General features: G+C 48.9%; 1 protein-coding gene across 1 annotated transcript in view; it reads right to left on the reverse strand.

Moving 5' to 3' along the window:
* Positions 1 to 16,680, reverse strand: part of LOC135513460 (protein unc-13 homolog B-like) — a 91,439-nt gene extending 74,759 nt beyond the window's left edge. The window contains exon 1 of the mRNA XM_064936339.1: positions 16,457 to 16,680. Coding sequence (XP_064792411.1) covers positions 16,457 to 16,478 — 22 coding nt within the window. The 5' untranslated portion in view covers positions 16,479 to 16,680. The remainder of the gene's footprint in view (positions 1 to 16,456) is intronic.
* Between the last annotated feature and the right edge of the window lie 1,211 nt (positions 16,681 to 17,891).

The raw sequence follows: 17,891 nt of genomic DNA on the forward strand, positions 1-17,891 counted from the left end.
TAATATCCTGAATTTCCCATCATCAGGCTCCTGCCCACCTCCTTAGTGTCACTCTGTCATTTGTATGTAATGTCATGTCAATCTCCTACAAATGGGTTGGGGGACTATTACACGTGTTGCATGGACGTTTCCAAAGCAGGCTTTAGCTCAGTGGGCTAATAACACAGCTGTGATGCGCGGACAATCCCAGTTTAAAACCTAGACAGTTAAAGGGGAATTCAGCACTTTGCAGCAATTGGAAGGGACGTCAGCTCCATGGACAGCTCTGTAGATATCGGAAGGGGCGTCAGCACCATGGACAGCTCTGTAGATATCGGAAGGGGCGTCAGCACCATGGACAGCTCTGTAGATATCGGAAGGGGCGTCAGCACCATGGACAGCTGTGTCGATATCGGAAGGGGCGTCAGCTCCATGGACAGCTCTGTAGATATCGGAAGGGGCGTCAGCACCATGGACAGCTCTGTAGATATCAGAAGGGGCGTCAGCACCATGGACAGCTCTGTAGATATCGGAAGGGGCGTCAGCACCATGGACAGCTGTGTCGATATCGGAAGGGGCGTCAGCTCCATGGACAGCTCTGTAGATATCAGAAGGGGCGTCAGCACCATGGACAGCTCTGTAGATATCGGAAGGGGCGTCAGCACCATGGACAGCTGTGTCGATATCGGAAGGGGCGTCAGCTCCATGGACAGCTCTGTAGATATCGGAAGGGGCGTCAGCACCATGGACAGCTGTGTTGATATTGGAAGGGACGTCAGCACCGTGGACAGCTCTGTAGATATTGGAAGGGACGTCAGCACCATGGACAGCTCTGTAGATATTGGAAGGGGCGTCAGCACCATGGACAGCTCTGTAGATATTGGAAGGGACGTCAGCACCATGGACAGCTCTGTAGATATTGAACTGTTGGGACTCGTGTTGTTACGATACCAGAATTTTGACTTCGACACCAATACCAGGTTAAAAATCTCAACACTTGATCCAGAAACGATATACCACAGTAAAAAAAAAAACATTAACCAAAGTCCCAGAACATAATCCAGTCAGATCAGAGCAGTAGCTGGCTTTGTGAGGAGCTAACATGATACAGTCCAGACTAAGTGAGGAGCTAACATGATACAGTCCAGACTAAGTGAGGAGCTAACATGATACAGTCCAGACTCCCAGTGAGGAGCTAACATGATACAGTCCAGATTCCCAGTGAGGAGCAAACATGACACAGTCCAGACTCCTAGTGAGGAGCTAACATGATACAGTCCAGACGAAGTGAGGAGCTAACATGATACAGTCCAGACTAAGTGAGGAGCTAACATGATACAGTCCAGACTCCCAGTGAGGAGCTAACATGATACAGTCCAGACTAAGTGAGGAGCTAACATGATACAGTCCAGACTCCCAGTGAGGAGCTAACATGATACAGTCCAGATTCCCAGTGAGGAGCTAACATGATACAGTCCAGACTCCCAGTGAGGAGCTGACATGATACAGTCCAAACTCCCAGTGCAACCTAAGTGAGGAGCTAGCATGATACAGTCCAGACTCCCAGTGAGGAGCTAACATGATACAGTCCAGACGAAGTGAGGAGCTAACATGATACAGTCCAGACTAAGTGAGGAGCTAACATGATACAGTCCAGACTCCCAGTGAGGAGCTAACATGATACAGTCCAGATTCCCAGTGAGGAGCTAACATGATACAGTCCAGATTCCCAGTGAGGAGCTGACATGATACAGTCCAAACTCCCAGTGCAACCTAAGTGAGGAGCTAGCATGATACAGTCCAGATTCCCAGTGAGGAGCTAACATGATACAGTCCAGATTCCCAGTGAGGAGCTAACATGATACAGTCCAGATTCCCAGTGAGGAGCTAACATGATACAGTCCAGACTCCCAGTGAGGAGCTGACATGATACAGTCCAGACTCCCAGTGAGGAGCTGACATGATACAGTCCAGACTCCCAGTGAGGAGCTAACATGATACAGTCCAGACTCCCAGTGAGGAGCTGACATGATACAGTCCAGACTCCCAGTGAGGAGCAAACATGACACAGTCCAGACCCCCAGTGAGGGGCTAGCATGATACAGTCCAGACTCCGAGTGAGGAGCTAACATGATACAGTCCAGACTCCCAGTGAGGAGCTAACATGATACAGTCCAGACTAAGTGAGGAGCTAACATGATACAGTCCAGACTCCCAGTGAGGAGCTGACATGATACAGTCCAGACTCCCAGTGAGGAGCTAACATGATACAGTCCAGACTAAGTGAGGAGCTAACATGATACAGTCCAGACTAAGAGGGGAGCTAACATGATACAGTCCAGACTAAGTGGGGATCTAACATGATACAGTCCAGACTAAGTGGGGATCTAACATGATACAGTCCAGGCTAAGTGGGGAGCTAACATGATACAGTCCAGACTAAGTGAGGAGCTAACATGATACAGTCCAGGCTAAATGAGGAGCTAACATGATACAGTCCAGAGTAAATGAGGAGCTAACATGATACAGTCCAGACTAAGTGAGGAGCTAACATGACACAGTCCAGACTAAGTGAGGAGCTAACATGACACAGTCCAGGCTAAATGAGGAGCTAACATGATACAGTCCAGAGTAAATGAGGAGCTAACATGATACAGTCCAGACTCCTAGTGAGGAGCTAACATGACACAGTCCAGACTAAGTGAGGAGCTAACATGATACAGTCCAGACTAAGTGAGGAGCTAACATGATACAGTCCAGACTAAGTGAGGAGCTAACATGACACAGTCCAGACTCCCAGTGCAGACTAAGTGAGGAGCTAACATGATACAGTCCAGACTAAGTGAGGAGCTAACATGACACAGTCCAGACTAAGTGAGGAGCTAACATGACACAGTCCAGACTAAGTGAGGAGCTAACATGATACAGTCCAGACTCCCAGTGCAGGCTAAGTGAGGAGCTAACATGACACAGTCCAGACTAAGTGAGGAGCTGACATGATACAGTCCAGACTAAGTGAGGAGCTAACATGACACAGTCCAGACTAAGTGAGGAGCTAACATGACACAGTCCAGACTAAGTGAGGAGCTAACATGACACAGTCCAGACTAAGTGAGGAGCTAACATGACACAGTCCAGACTAAGTGAGGAGCTAACATGACACAGTCCAGACTAAGTGAGGAGCTAACATGATACAGTCCAGACTAAGTGAGGAGCTAACATGATACAGTCCAGACTAAGTGAGGAGCTAACATGACACAGTCCAGACTAAGTGAGGAGCTAACATGACACAGTCCAGACTAAGTGAGGAGCTAACATGACACAGTCCAGACTAAGTGAGGAGCTAACATGACACAGTCCAGACTAAATGAGGAGCTAACATGATACAGTCCAGACTAAGTGGGGATCTAACATGATACAGTCCAGACTAAGTGGGGATCTAACATGATACAGTCCAGGCTAAGTGGGGAGCTAACATGATACAGTCCAGACTAAGTGAGGAGCTAACATGATACAGTCCAGGCTAAATGAGGAGCTAACATGATACAGTCCAGAGTAAATGAGGAGCTAACATGATACAGTCCAGACTCCTAGTGAGGAGCTAACATGACACAGTCCAGACTAAGTGAAGAGCTAACATGACACAGTCCAGACTAAGTGAGGAGTTAACATGACACAGTCCAGACTAAGTGAGGAGCTAACATGACACAGTCCAGGCTAAATGAGGAGCTAACATGATACAGTCCAGAGTAAATGAGGAGCTAACATGATACAGTCCAGACTCCTAGTGAGGAGCTAACATGACACAGTCCAGACTAAGTGAGGAGCTAACATGATACAGTCCAGACTAAGTGAGGAGCTAACATGATACAGTCCAGACTAAGTGAGGAGCTAACATGATACAGTCCAGACTAAGTGAGGAGCTAACATGACACAGTCCAGACTAAGTGAGGAGCTAACATGACACAGTCCAGACTAAGTGAGGAGCTAACATGATACAGTCCAGACTCCCAGTGCAGGCTAAGTGAGGAGCTAACATGACACAGTCCAGACTAAGTGAGGAGCTGACATGATACAGTCCAGACTAAGTGAGGAGCTAACATGACACAGTCCAGACTAAGTGAGGAGCTAACATGACACAGTCCAGACTAAGTGAGGAGCTAACATGACACAGTCCAGACTAAGTGAGGAGCTAACATGACACAGTCCAGACTAAGTGAGGAGCTAACATGATACAGTCCAGACTAAGTGAGGAGCTAACATGATACAGTCCAGACTAAGTGAGGAGCTAACATGACACAGTCCAGACTAAGTGAGGAGCTAACATGACACAGTCCAGACTAAGTGAGGAGCTAACATGATACAGTCCAGACTAAGTGAGGAGCTAACATGACACAGTCCAGACTAAATGAGGAGCTAACATGATACAGTCCAGACTCCCTGTGCAGGCTAAGTATAGCAGGCACAGCGCTCTAGTGCTATAAGGGGGACATCGACTGCAACGATAGAATTAATCAGTGAAAGACACATTTGACAGAAGTAAAGTCCCAAAAATTATGGTAACAAACTGTTTTTCATGCTTCGTATCAAAAAAGTAACAACGTTTTGGTATACCGTGCAAAACTAGTTGGGACTGGTGATCTGAGGTCAGTAATGGTTAAGGTTCGGGTAGAGATGGGAAAGCTGATCCTAGATCTGTACCAAGGAGTTTTGGAACTGGTAGAGGGTGGGGCTTGTCTGAGCTAACAGGAACATTTGGAGAGAGAAAAATGTATCTCCTTCCCATGGCAAAATAAGTAGAATTGCAGGAAATGTACTTTAAAACTCAAAAATGTTCGGCCATCAACAGGAGGGCTACTAAAACGTTTTGCCTGCAAGGTGGGGAGGTCCCACTTCTAAATCTTGCCTAAGGTCACCAAATAGCTAGGCGCAGCCCCAAGAGTCAGTCAGGAAGACAAAAGGTGACAGGGGAAGACAGGAAGTACACCAGGACCCTGTCCCACGTAATGACTGACACACACACACACACACACACCAGATGGCCAGAGGATTATTCCCTGTAGCTCCTCCCCTCAGTCCGGCCTCTGATTCTGTACTCGTATCAGTCCAATGCTCTCACTCTAGTCTACACACTATCCCTTACATCTGAGACTCCCAGCCCGCCCTCCATGAAATATACATACACCCCTCCCTAACCAGAACTCCACTATCCCCCTCCACTATCCCCCTCTAACCAGGCCTCCACTATCCCCCTCCACTATCCCCCTCCACTATCCCCCTCCACTATCCCCCTCTAACCAGGCCTCCACTATCCCCCTCTACTATCCCCCTCTAACCAGGCCTCCACTATCCCCCTCCACTATCCCCCTCTAACCAGACCTCCACTATCCCCCTCTAACCAGACCTCCATTATCCCCCTCTAACCAGACCTCCACTATCCCCCTCTAACCAGACCTCCACTATCCCCCTCCATTACATCTCTCTAACCAGACCTCCACTATCCCCCTCTAACCAGGCCTCCACTATCCCCCTCTAACCAGGCCTCCACTATCCCCCTCTAACTAGGCCTCCACTATCCCCCTCTAACCAGGCCTCCACTATCCCCCTCTAACCAGGCCTCCACTATCCCCCTCTAACCAGGCCTCCACTATCCCCCTCTAACCAGGCCTCCACTATCCCCCTCCACTATCCCCCTCCACTATCCCCCTCTAACCAGGCCTCCACTATCCCCCTCTAACCAGGCCTCCACTATCCCCCTCCACTATCCCCCTCTAACCAGGCCTCCACTATCCCCCTCTAACCAGACCTCCACTATCCCCCTCCATTACATCTCTCTAACCAGACCTCCACTATCCCCCTCTAACCAGGCCTCCACTATCCCCCTCTAACCAGGCCTCCACTATCCCCCTCTAACCAGGCCTCCACTATCCCCCTCCACTATCCCCCTCTAACCAGGCCTCCACTATCCCCCTCTAACCAGGCCTCCACTATCCCCCTCCATTACATCTCTCTAACCAAAACTCCACTATCCCCCTCCACTATCCCCCTCTAACCAGAACTCCACTATCCCCCTCCAATATCCCCCTCTAACCAGACCTCCACTATCCCCCTCCACTATCCCCCTCCATTACATCTCTCTAACCAAAACTCCACTATCCCCCTCCACTATCCCCCTCTAACCAGACCTCCACTATCCCCCTCCACTATCCCCCTCCATTATATCTCTCTAACCAGACCTCCACCATCCCCCTCCATTATATCTCTCTAACCAGACCTCCACTATATCCCTCTAACCAGACTTCCACAATCTCCCTCCACTAGATCTCTCTAACCAGACCTCCACTATCCCCCTCCATTATATCTCTCTAACCAGATCTCCACTATCCCCCTTCATTATATCTCTCTTACCAGACCTCCACTATCCTCCTCTAACCAGACCTCCACTATATCTCTCTAACCAGACCTCCACTATATTTCTCTAACCAGACCTCCACTATATTTCTCTAACCAGACCTCCACTATCCCCCTCCATTATATCTCTCTAACCAGACCTCCACTATCCCCCTCCATTATATCTCTCTAACCAGACCTCCACTATCCCCCTCCATTATATCCCTCTAACCAGACCTCCACTATCCCCCTCCATTATATCCCTCTAACCAGACCTCCACTATCCCCCTCCATTATATCTCTCTTACCAGACCTCCACTATCCCCCACCATTATATCTCTCTAACCAGACCTCCACTATCCCCCTCTATTATATCCCTCTAACCAGACCTCCACAATCCCCCTCCATTATATCACTCTTACCAGACCTCCACTATCCCCTCCATTATATCTCTCTTACCAGACCTCCACTATCCCCCTCCATTATATCTCTCTAACCAGACCTCCACTATCCCCCTCTAACCAGACCTCCACTATCCCCCTCCATTATATCTCTCTAACCAGACCTCCACAATCCCCCTCCATTATATCACTCTAACCAGACCTCCACTATCCCCCTCTATTATATCCCTCTAACCAGACCTCCACTATCCCCCTCCATTATATCACTCTAACCAGACCTCCACCATCCCCTTCCACTATCCCCCTCTAACCAGACCTCCACTATCCCCCTCCATTATATCTCTAACCAGACCTCCACCATCCCCTTCCACTATCCCCCTCTAACCAGACCTCCACTATCCCCCTCCATTATATCTCTCTAACCAGACCTCCACTATATCCCTCTAAACAGACCTCCACAATCCCCCTCCATTATATATCTCTATCCAGACCTCCACTATCCCCCTCCATTATATCACTCTAACCAGACCTCCACCATCCCCTTCCACTATCCTCCTCTAACCAGACCTCCACTATCCCCCTCTAACCAGACCTCCACTATCCCCCTCCATTATATCTCTCTAACCAGACCTCCACTATCCCCCTCCATTATATCCCTCTAACCAGACCTCCACTATCCCCCTCCATTATATCTCTCTAACCAGACCTCCACTATCCCCCTCCATTATATCCCTCTAACCAGACCTCCACTATCCCCCTCTAACCAGACCTCCACTATCCCCCTCTAACCAGACCTCCACTATCCCCCTCCACTATCCCCCTCTATCCAGACCTCCACTATCCCCTTCCACTATCCCCCTCTAACCAGACCTCCACTATCCCCCTCTAACCAGACCTCCACCATCCCCCTCCATTATATCCCTCTAACCAGACCTCCACTATCCCCCTCTAACCAGACCTCCACTATCCCCCTCCATTATCTCTCTCTAACCAGACCTCCACTATCCCCCTCCATTATCTCTCTCTAACCAGACCTCCACTATCCCCCTCCATTATCTCTCTCTAACCAGACCTCCACTATCCACCTCTGAACTTCACGTGAAACAAACAGCACCAAACCTATTAACTGTTTGACCAATATTTTTCCATCACTTTCAATCATACAACAGCTCTCTAAATGTAAAATCTAAAACATTATTTTCACTTGGTAACTTTTCAAGAAGAGGATTTGTACTGTAACTGTTAGAGTCTGTCCATCACCCCCAGTCCCACCCGAGAGGCAGGAGCATTAGTTATACAGCCCTGTTCTAATTATCATCCTAAAACAGCAGTGTTTTGACTGAGCTGTCATCAGAGCCCTCTCCTCCTCTCTTGCCTTGGCCTCCTGATAGACAAGTTGACAGGCAGGCCTTGAAGGGCACCCTTTACAGGAACACGAACACACACACATTCACACACACTTCCCATCAACAGAACTATAACAGGTTCTGGTGCCATTTCTCACTGAGAAATATCAAGGCTCAGGAAAGGAGAGGTCCAGGTTCAGACTGCTGCCTCCTCCAGACTGCTGCCTCCTCCAGACTGGGGAGGGTTAGACTGCCGCCTCCTCCAGACTGCTGCCTCCTCCAGACAGGTGAGGGTTAGACTGCCGCCTCCTCCAGACAGGTGAGGGTTAGACTGCCGCCTCCTCCAGACAGGTGAGGGTTAGACTGCCGCCTCCTCCAGACAGGTGAGGGTTAGACTGCCGCCTCCTCCAGACAGGTGAGGGTTAGACTGCCGCCTCCTCCAGACAGGTGAGGGTTAGACTGCCGCCTCCTCCAGACAGGTGAGGGTTAGACTGCCGCCTCCTCCAGACAGGTGAGGGTTAGACTGCCGCCTCCTCCAGACAGGTGAGGGTTAGACTGCCGCCTCCTCCAGACAGCGGAGGGTTAGACTGCTGCCTCCTCCAGACAGGAGAGGGTTCGACTGCTGCCTCCTCCAGACTGCTGCCTCCTCCAGACTGCTGCCTCCTCCAGACTGCTGCCTCCTCCAGACAGGAGAGGGTTCGACTGCTGCCTCCTCCAGACAGGAGAGGGTTCGACTGCTGCCGCCTCCTCCAGACAGGAGAGGGTTCGACTGCTGCCGCCTCCTCCAGACAGGAGAGGGTTCGACTGCTGCCGCCTCCTCCAGACAAGAGAGGGTTCGACTGCTGCCGCCTCCTCCAGACAAGAGAGGGTTCGACTGCTGCCGCCTCCTCCAGACAAGAGAGGGTTCGACTGCTGCCGCCTCCTCCAGACAAGAGAGGGTTCGACTGCTGCCGCCTCCTCCAGACAAGAGAGGGTTCGACTGCTGCCGCCTCCTCCAGACAAGAGAGGGTTCGACTGCTGCCGCCTCCTCCAGACAAGAGAGGGTTCGACTGCTGCCGCCTCCTCCAGACAAGAGAGGGTTCGACTGCTGCCGCCTCCTCCAGACAAGAGAGGGTTCGACTGCTGCCGCCTCCTCCAGACAAGAGAGGGTTCGACTGCTGCCGCCTCCTCCAGACAAGAGAGGGTTCGACTGCTGCCGCCTCCTCCAGACAAGAGAGGGTTCGACTGCTGCCTCCTCCTCCAGACAAGAGAGGGTTCGACTGCTGCCTCCCCCAGACAAGAGAGGGTTCGACTGCTGCCTCCTCCTCCAGACAAGAGAGGGTTCGACTGCTGCCTCCTCCTCCAGACAAGAGAGGGTTCGACTGCTGCCTCCCCCAGACAAGAGAGGGTTCGACTGCTGCCGCCTCCTCCAGACAAGAGAGGGTTCGACTGCTGCCGCCTCCTCCAGACAAGAGAGGGTTCGACTGCTGCCTCCCCCAGACAAGAGAGGGTTCGACTGCTGCCTCCCCCAGACAAGAGAGGGTTAGACTGCTGCCTCCCCCAGACAAGAGAGGGTTAGACTGCTGCCTCCCCCAGACAAGAGAGGGTTAGACTGCTGCCTCCCCCAGACAAGAGAGGGTTAGACTGCTGCCTCCCCCAGACAAGAGAGGGTTGGACTGCTGCCTCCCCCAGACAAGAGAGGGTTAGACTGCTGCCTCCCCCAGACAAGAGAGGGTTAGACTGCTGCCTCCCCCAGACAAGAGAGGGTTAGACTGCTGCCTCCTCCAGACAAGAGAGGGTTAGACTGCTGCCTCCTCCAGACAAGAGAGGGTTAGACTGCTGCCTCCCCCAGACAAGAGAGGGTTAGACTGCTGCCTCCCCCAGACAAGAAAGGGTTAGACTGCTGCCTCCTCCAGACAAGAGAGGGTTAGACTGCTGCCTCCCCCAGACAAGAGAGGGTTAGACTGCTGCCTCCCCCAGACTGCTGCCTCCCCCAGACAAGAGAGGGTTAGACTGCTGCCTCCCCCAGACAACAGGGGGTTAGACTGCTGCCTCCTCCAGACTGCTGCCTCCTCCAGACTGCTGCCTCCTCCAGACTGCTGCCTCCTCCAGATAGGAGAGGGTTAGACTGCTGCCTCCTCCAGACTGCTGCCTCCTCCAGATAGGAGAGGGTTAGACTGCTGCCTCCTCCAGACTGCTGCCTCCTCCTCCTCCAGACTGCTGCCTCCTCCTCCTCCAGACTGCTGCCTCCTCCTCCTCCAGACAGAGTGTGTGTGTTGTACTTGACAGAGCCCAGACGAGACCCAGCTGTCCTGACTCTCTGTGTTACATTGCTCAGTAATAGAATGGTCTGGTTGGTTGCTACTGGCCTCCACAGCTTCAGGCTGAATCACACCCATTGATAAGAGTAGGTATCCAGGACACACAGGGTGAATCAAGCAACATGATTGTCATTCGTCCCAAATGGGACCCTATTCCTTACATAGAGCAATACTTTTGACCAGAGCGTTATGGGCCCTGGTCAAAAGTAGTGGACTAGGGTATAGTGTGCCCTTTTGGATGTAGTCATGGATTATAGTAGTGGACGAGGGTATAGTGTGCCCTGTTGGATGTAGTCATGGAGTATAGTAGTGGACGAGGGTATAGTGTGCCCTGTTGGATGTAGTCATGGATTATAGTAGTGGACGAGGGTATAGTGTGCCCTGTTGGATGTAGTCATGGAGTATAGTAGTGGACGAGGGTATAGTGTGCCCTTTTGGATGTAGTCATGGAGTATAGTAGTGGACGAGGGTATAGTGTGCCCTGTTGGATGTAGTCATGGATTATAGTAGTGGACGAGGGTATAGTGTGCCCTGTTGGATGTAGTCATGGATTATAGTAGTGGACGAGGGTATAGTGTGCCCTGTTGGATGTAGTCATGGATTATAGTAGTGGACGAGGGTATAGTGTGCCCTGTTGGATGTAGTCATGGAGTATAGTAGTGGACGAGGGTATAGTGTGCCCTGTTGGATGTAGTCATGGAGTATAGTAGTGGACGAGGGTATAGTGTGCCCTGTTGGATGTAGTCATGGAGTATAGTAGTGGACGAGGGTATAGTGTGCCCTGTTGGATGTAGTCATGGATTATAGTAGTGGACGAGGGTATAGTGTGCCCTGTTGGATGTAGTCATGGAGTATAGTAGTGGACGAGGGTATAGTGTGCCCTTTTGGATGTAGTCATGGAGTATAGTAGTGGACGAGGGTATAGTGTGCCCTGTTGGATGTAGTCATGGATTATAGTAGTGGACGAGGGTATAGTGTGCCCTGTTGGATGTAGTCATGGAGTATAGTAGTGGACGAGGGTATAGTGTGCCCTGTTGGATGTAGTCATGGAGTATAGTAGTGGACGAGGGTATAGTGTGCCCTGTTGGATGTAGTCATGGATTATAGTAGTGGACGAGGGTATAGTGTGCCCTGTTGGATGTAGTCATGGAGTATAGTAGTGGACGAGGGTATAGTGTGCCCTTTTGGATGTAGTCATGGAGTATAGTAGTGGACGAGGGTATAGTGTGCCCTGTTGGATGTAGTCATGGATTATAGTAGTGGACGAGGGTATAGTGTGCCCTTTTGGATGTAGTCATGGAGTATAGTAGTGGACGAGGGTATAGTGTGCCCTGTTGGATGTAGTCATGGATTATAGTAGTGGACGAGGGTATAGTGTGCCCTGTTGGATGTAGTCATGGAGTATAGTAGTGGACGAGGGTATAGTGTGCCCTTTTGGATGTAGTCATGGAGTATAGTAGTGGACGAGGGTATAGTGTGCCCTGTTGGATGTAGTCATGGATTATAGTAGTGGACGAGGGTATAGTGTGCCCTGTTGGATGTAGTCATGGAGTATAGTAGTGGACGAGGGTATAGTGTGCCCTGTTGGATGTAGTCATGGAGTATAGTAGTGGACGAGGGTATAGTGTGCCCTTTTGGATGTAGTCATGGAGTATAGTAGTGGACGAGGGTATAGTGTGCCCTGTTGGATGTAGTCATGGATTATAGTAGTGGACGAGGGTATAGTGTGCCCTGTTGGATGTAGTCATGGAGTATAGTAGTGGACGAGGGTATAGTGTGCCCTGTTGGATGTAGTCATGGATTATAGTAGTGGACGAGGGTATAGTGTGCCCTGTTGGATGTAGTCATGGAGTATAGTAGTGGACGAGGGTATAGTGTGCCCTGTTGGATGTAGTCATGGAGTATAGTAGTGGACGAGGGTATAGTGTGCCCTGTTGGATGTAGTCATGGAGTATAGTAGTGGACGAGGGTATAGTGTGCCCTGTTGAATGTAGTCATGGAGTATAGTAGTGGACGAGGGTATAGTGTGCCCTGTTGGATGTAGTCATGGATTATAGTAGTGGACGAGGGTATAGTGTGCCCTGTTGGATGTAGTCATGGAGTATAGTAGTGGACGAGGGTATAGTGTGCCCTGTTGGATGTAGTCATGGAGTATAGTAGTGGACGAGGGTATAGTGTGCCCTGTTGGATGTAGTCATGGATTATAGTAGTGGACGAGGGTATAGTGTGCCCTGTTGGATGTAGTCATGGAGTATAGTAGTGGACGAGGGTATAGTGTGCCCTGTTGGATGTAGTCATGGATTATAGTAGTGGACGAGGGTATAGTGTGCCCTGTTGAATGTAGTCATGGAGTATAGTAGTGGACGAGGGTATAGTGTGCCCTGTTGGATGTAGTCATGGAGTATAGTAGTGGACGAGGGTATAGTGTGCCCTGTTGGATGTAGTCATGGAGTATAGTAGTGGACGAGGGCATAGTGTGCCCTGTTGGATGTAGTCATGGATTATAGTAGTGGACGAGGGTATAGTGTGCCCTGTTGGATGTAGTCATGGATTATAGTAGTGGACGAGGGTATAGTGTGCCCTGTTGGATGTAGTCATGGATTATAGTAGTGGACGAGGGTAGTGTGCCCTGTTGGATGTAGTCATGGAGTATAGTAGTGGACGAGGGTATAGTGTGCCCTGTTGGATGTAGTCATGGATTATAGTAGTGGACGAGGGTATAGTGTGCCCTGTTGGATGTAGTCATGGAGTATAGTAGTGGACGAGGGTATAGTGTGCCCTGTTGGATGTAGCCATGGAGTATAGTAGTGGACGAGGGTATAGTGTGCCCTGTTGGATGTAGTCATGGAGTATAGTAGTGGACGAGGGTATAGTGTGCCCTGTTGGATGTAGTCATGGAGTATAGTAGTGGACGAGGGTATAGTGTGCCCTGTTGGATGTAGTCATGGATTATAGTAGTGGACGAGGGTATAGTGTGCCCTGTTGGATGTAGTCATGGAGTATAGTAGTGGACGAGGTTATAGTGTGCCCTGTTGGATGTAGTCATGGATTATAGTAGTGGACTAGGGTATAGTGTGCCCTGTTGGATGTAGTCATGGAGTATAGTAGTGGACGAGGGTATAGTGTGCCCTGTTGGATGTAGCCATGGATTATAGTAGTGGACTAGGGTATAGTGTGCCCTGTTGGATGTAGTCATGGAGTATAGTAGTGGACGAGGGTATAGTGTGCCCTGTTGGATGTAGTCATGGATTATAGTAGTGGACTAGGGTATAGTGTGCCCTGTTGGATGTAGCCATGGATTATAGTAGTGGACTAGGGTATAGTGTGCCCTGTTGGATGTAGTCATGGAGTATAGTAGTGGACGAGGGTATAGTGTGCCCTGTTGGATGTAGTCATGGAGTATAGTAGTGGACGAGGGTATAGTGTGCCCTGTTGGATGTAGTCATGGAGTATAGTAGTGGACGAGGGTATAGTGTGCCCTGTTGGATGTAGTCATGGAGTATAGTAGTGGACGAGGGTATAGTGTGCCCTGTTGGATGTAGTCATGGATTATAGTAGTGGACGAGGGTATAGTGTGCCCTGTTGGATGTAGTCATGGATTATAGTAGTGGACGAGGGTATAGTGTGCCCTGTTGGATGTAGTCATGGAGTATAGTAGTGGACGAGGGTATAGTGTGCCCTGTTGGATGTAGTCATGGAGTATAGTAGTGGACGAGGTTATAGTGTGCCCTGTTGGATGTAGTCATGGATTATAGTAGTGGACTAGGGTATAGTGTGCCCTGTTGGATGTAGTCATGGAGTATAGTAGTGGACTAGGGTATAGTGTGCCCTGTTGGATGTAGTCATGGATTATAGTAGTGGACTAGGGTATAGTGTGCCCTGTTGGATGTAGCCATGGATTATAGTAGTGGACGAGGGTATAGTGTGCCCTGTTGGATGTAGTCATGGAGTATAGTAGTGGACTAGGGTATAGTGTGCCCTGTTGGATGTAGTCATGGAGTATAGTAGTGGACGAGGGTATAGTGTGCCCTGTTGGATGTAGTCATGGAGTATAGTAGTGGACGAGGGTATAGTGTGCCCTGTTGGATGTAGTCATGGAGTATAGTAGTGGACGAGGGTATAGTGTGCCCTGTTGGATGTAGTCATGGATTATAGTAGTGGACTAGACTGGAAAGGATCGGGAGCCTCAACTCACATTCAGATAATGTTCGGCCCAGGTAACTGGCCAGGTAAGACATGTCAATATAATAATGTTCGGCCCAGGTAACTGGCCAGGTAAGACATGTCAATATAATAATGTTCGGCCCAGGTAACTGGCCAGGTAAGACATGTCAATATAATAATGTTCGGCCCAGGTAACTGGCCAGGTAAGACATGTCAATATAATAATGTTCGGCCCAGGTAACTGGCCAGGTAAGACATGTCAATATAATAATGTTCGGCCCAGGTAACTGGCCAGGTAAGACATGTCAATATAATAATGTTCGGCCCAGGTAACTGGCCAGGTAAGACATGTCAATATAATAATGTTCGGCCCAGGTAACTGGCCAGGTAAGACATGTCAATATAATAATGTTCGGCCCAGGTAACTGGCCAGGTAAGACATGCCAATATAATAATGTTCGGCCCAGGTAACTGGCCAGGTAAGACATGACGTGTCATGGCCACATTCCCCATAGTGTTCCTAAAACAGTGCTTAAGGGTTAAGGGTTTGGTTGAGGATAGGATGATGGTGAGGGTCAGTGGTAGGTTTTGGTTAGTCGTGCTGTCAATTGGATGCTGGTCAGAAAAATCTCTTAAGTCTTTCCTTTCTCAAGCCCGTCCTCCTCCGAGCCGAGCCCGTCCTCCTCCGAGCCGAGCCCGTCCTCCTCCGAGCCGAGCCCGTCCTCCTCCGAGCCTGCCTGGCAACCCAAACTCATTTCCCAACCAAACACGACGCCCACAGATGTTAGTTTCTTCTCCGCAATGTCTGGATATGAGTACCTCCCTGACGGTTTCTGGAAAAAACATTCTAACTGTTGGGATTAGTCTCAGAAACCAATCAGTTGGGCCATGTGGATAAAGCGTTGGTTTGAAAACGTGTCATTGGCTTTGATACTCTGAATGGTTAGAGATCAACCAATCGCTGATGACTTTGTTTTGTACATTACCCCTCATTTGGAAATCACCACGGATGACATCAATGTTGTCAGTCTCAGACTGAAGTACGTAGAGAACATAGAGCAGAGGAAGCATTCCGTTTTGAGTCGTCAGACAAGCCCCGAGCCAGTTCCTCTGCGGAGGCTGCTGAGGGGAACAGCGCATAATAAATGACTGCAAAGGAGTGGAATCAACTACATGGAAACCATCTCTCTGATGTGTTTGATACCATTCCATTGACTCCATTACAGCCATTATTATGAGCCGTCCTCCCCTCGGCAGCCTCCATTGCAGTTCATATGTATCGTCCACCAGTGGCACACCAGATTCGCAAAATCGGAGGTTCTGATGATTCGTTGACCAGTTGTACAAAGTGGGATAGAAATGTAAATGAATTATATAGTGTCTTCCAGGGACAGTACAGACAGAGAAGCACTGTGTAGCTAAATAACACTGTAGTTTACTCAACTCATTCGAACCTGCACTGAAGCGCATAATTGAACGATATGGCAAGAGAAGACCGTGCAACAAGGTAGCCAAAGTGGAATAACTTCGTCAGTGGCCAATTGGTTAACTGACTGACCGTTAACTATAGCGGAAAAATAGTGGGTGAATCAAAAGTCATACGCCTAAATCGTCAAATCAAAAGTTAAATATAAAGCACAAATGGAATGAACATGCGTGCCAGAGATTAAAGGGTGTTATAGAATAGCTCACTATCAGTACAGGTCATGTTTGGACTGTAACGTGACAACTCGATATGCGCATCTACCCAATACCTACAGACAACTTTCCTGTGCGCAAACATTGATTTGAGACGATCAAATAGGCCGAGATACGTCAGTAATATGACAGATATTTACAGTTTAATAAAAGGTTAGTGAAAGGAAAAATAACCCACCTCTGACGCACAGCAGGGACATCGCTTCTGAGATTTTTTTCCTGGCGCAACAGTCTGCCAAGAATTTCAAAACAACCTATTCCGTTTCGATGGATGTAGCCTACTCCACAAACGCTTGTTGCATCGCAAAACTACCCTCCCAGTCCCTTCCGAGTTCAGGACATGGATGATGAGCCGCTGCCATTCACTTCGATGAGGAATTAGTTAGACGAAAGCTGCTCCAGATCGAGACGCGCCATTATGGGGAACTACAGCGGAGAGATTAGACACGCCAGTGCATCACACTCAACAGGCAGGCGGCGAGGAGGATGACTGTCACGGGGAAAAACCAATAAGAGATTATAATTCATTGGAATAGGCGGGTCTCAAACTAACTGTGACCAACTGAAAACGGATCAGATGGATTCAGGTGGCTCCGGGAACAGGTGAAGACCAGCAGTTGGTGAGGGTGATGTCAGTTCCAGCGAGTCAATATGTTTTATGGGAAAAGGGTGTCTCCATAATGACCAATCTAAATAGCCTACCTACAACTGGTAAAAAGTTGTCACGACGTAGAGGCGCGCTGCTCTGTCTCCGTTACTCAGCCGCAGCACTCTCTCATTCAATTATGTCAATGAACACACAACCCTCCACCATTCATTCATTCACTCACTCACTCACAGCCTGTTCACTGATAGTGAGCAGCAGCAGGTCAAAGTGATAGATAGATATATATATATATATGCAAGTCAAAGAGATAGATAGATAGATAGATAGATAGATAGATAGATAGATAGATAGATAGATAGATAGATAGATAGATAGATAGATAGATAGATAGATAGATAGATAGATAGATAGATAGATAGATAGATAGATAGATAGATAGATAGATAGATAGATAGATAGATAGATAGATAACCTACATGCAGGGCTGGATTACGGAACGGGCACGGAAGGGAACTTGCTCCGGGGCCCCGACCTCCAGAGGGCCCCCAACGGGACAGTTGGATAGCATATGATAGCAAAATATGTAGAATTGCTGGAAATTTGCTTTAAAACAGCTAAATCTTCTCTGTCACATGGCAAAATGTGTAGAATAACATTACAGAACTGAAAATGTTTCTCTCTGCACCATGGCAAAATGTGTTAATGTAGGAAGTTTGCTGATTTCCCAAATATATATATATATATATTTAAATCCCCTAAAAAAGAGGTCAGTGGTCCGGGGCCCCAAATTCGGTAGTTCAACCCTGCCTACATGTATATTTGTGTTTGTAGGCGAAGGTTGTTGGTTGTATTTCATTGAACGCAAGGCCTTGACTACAGATGAGGACACATCGTTTTTAAATTGTATAGAAATGCAGTAAACAAACTTCAACTTAAAAAAAAAAAGTGTTTTGGTAAATATGCTGTCTGTGTACTGTCTAGCATACAGAAAGGCTCTTTCCCATAG

Source organism: Oncorhynchus masou, chromosome 25 (genome assembly GCF_036934945.1).
Source record: "Oncorhynchus masou masou isolate Uvic2021 chromosome 25, UVic_Omas_1.1, whole genome shotgun sequence".
Lineage (NCBI taxonomy): Eukaryota > Metazoa > Chordata > Actinopteri > Salmoniformes > Salmonidae > Oncorhynchus > Oncorhynchus masou.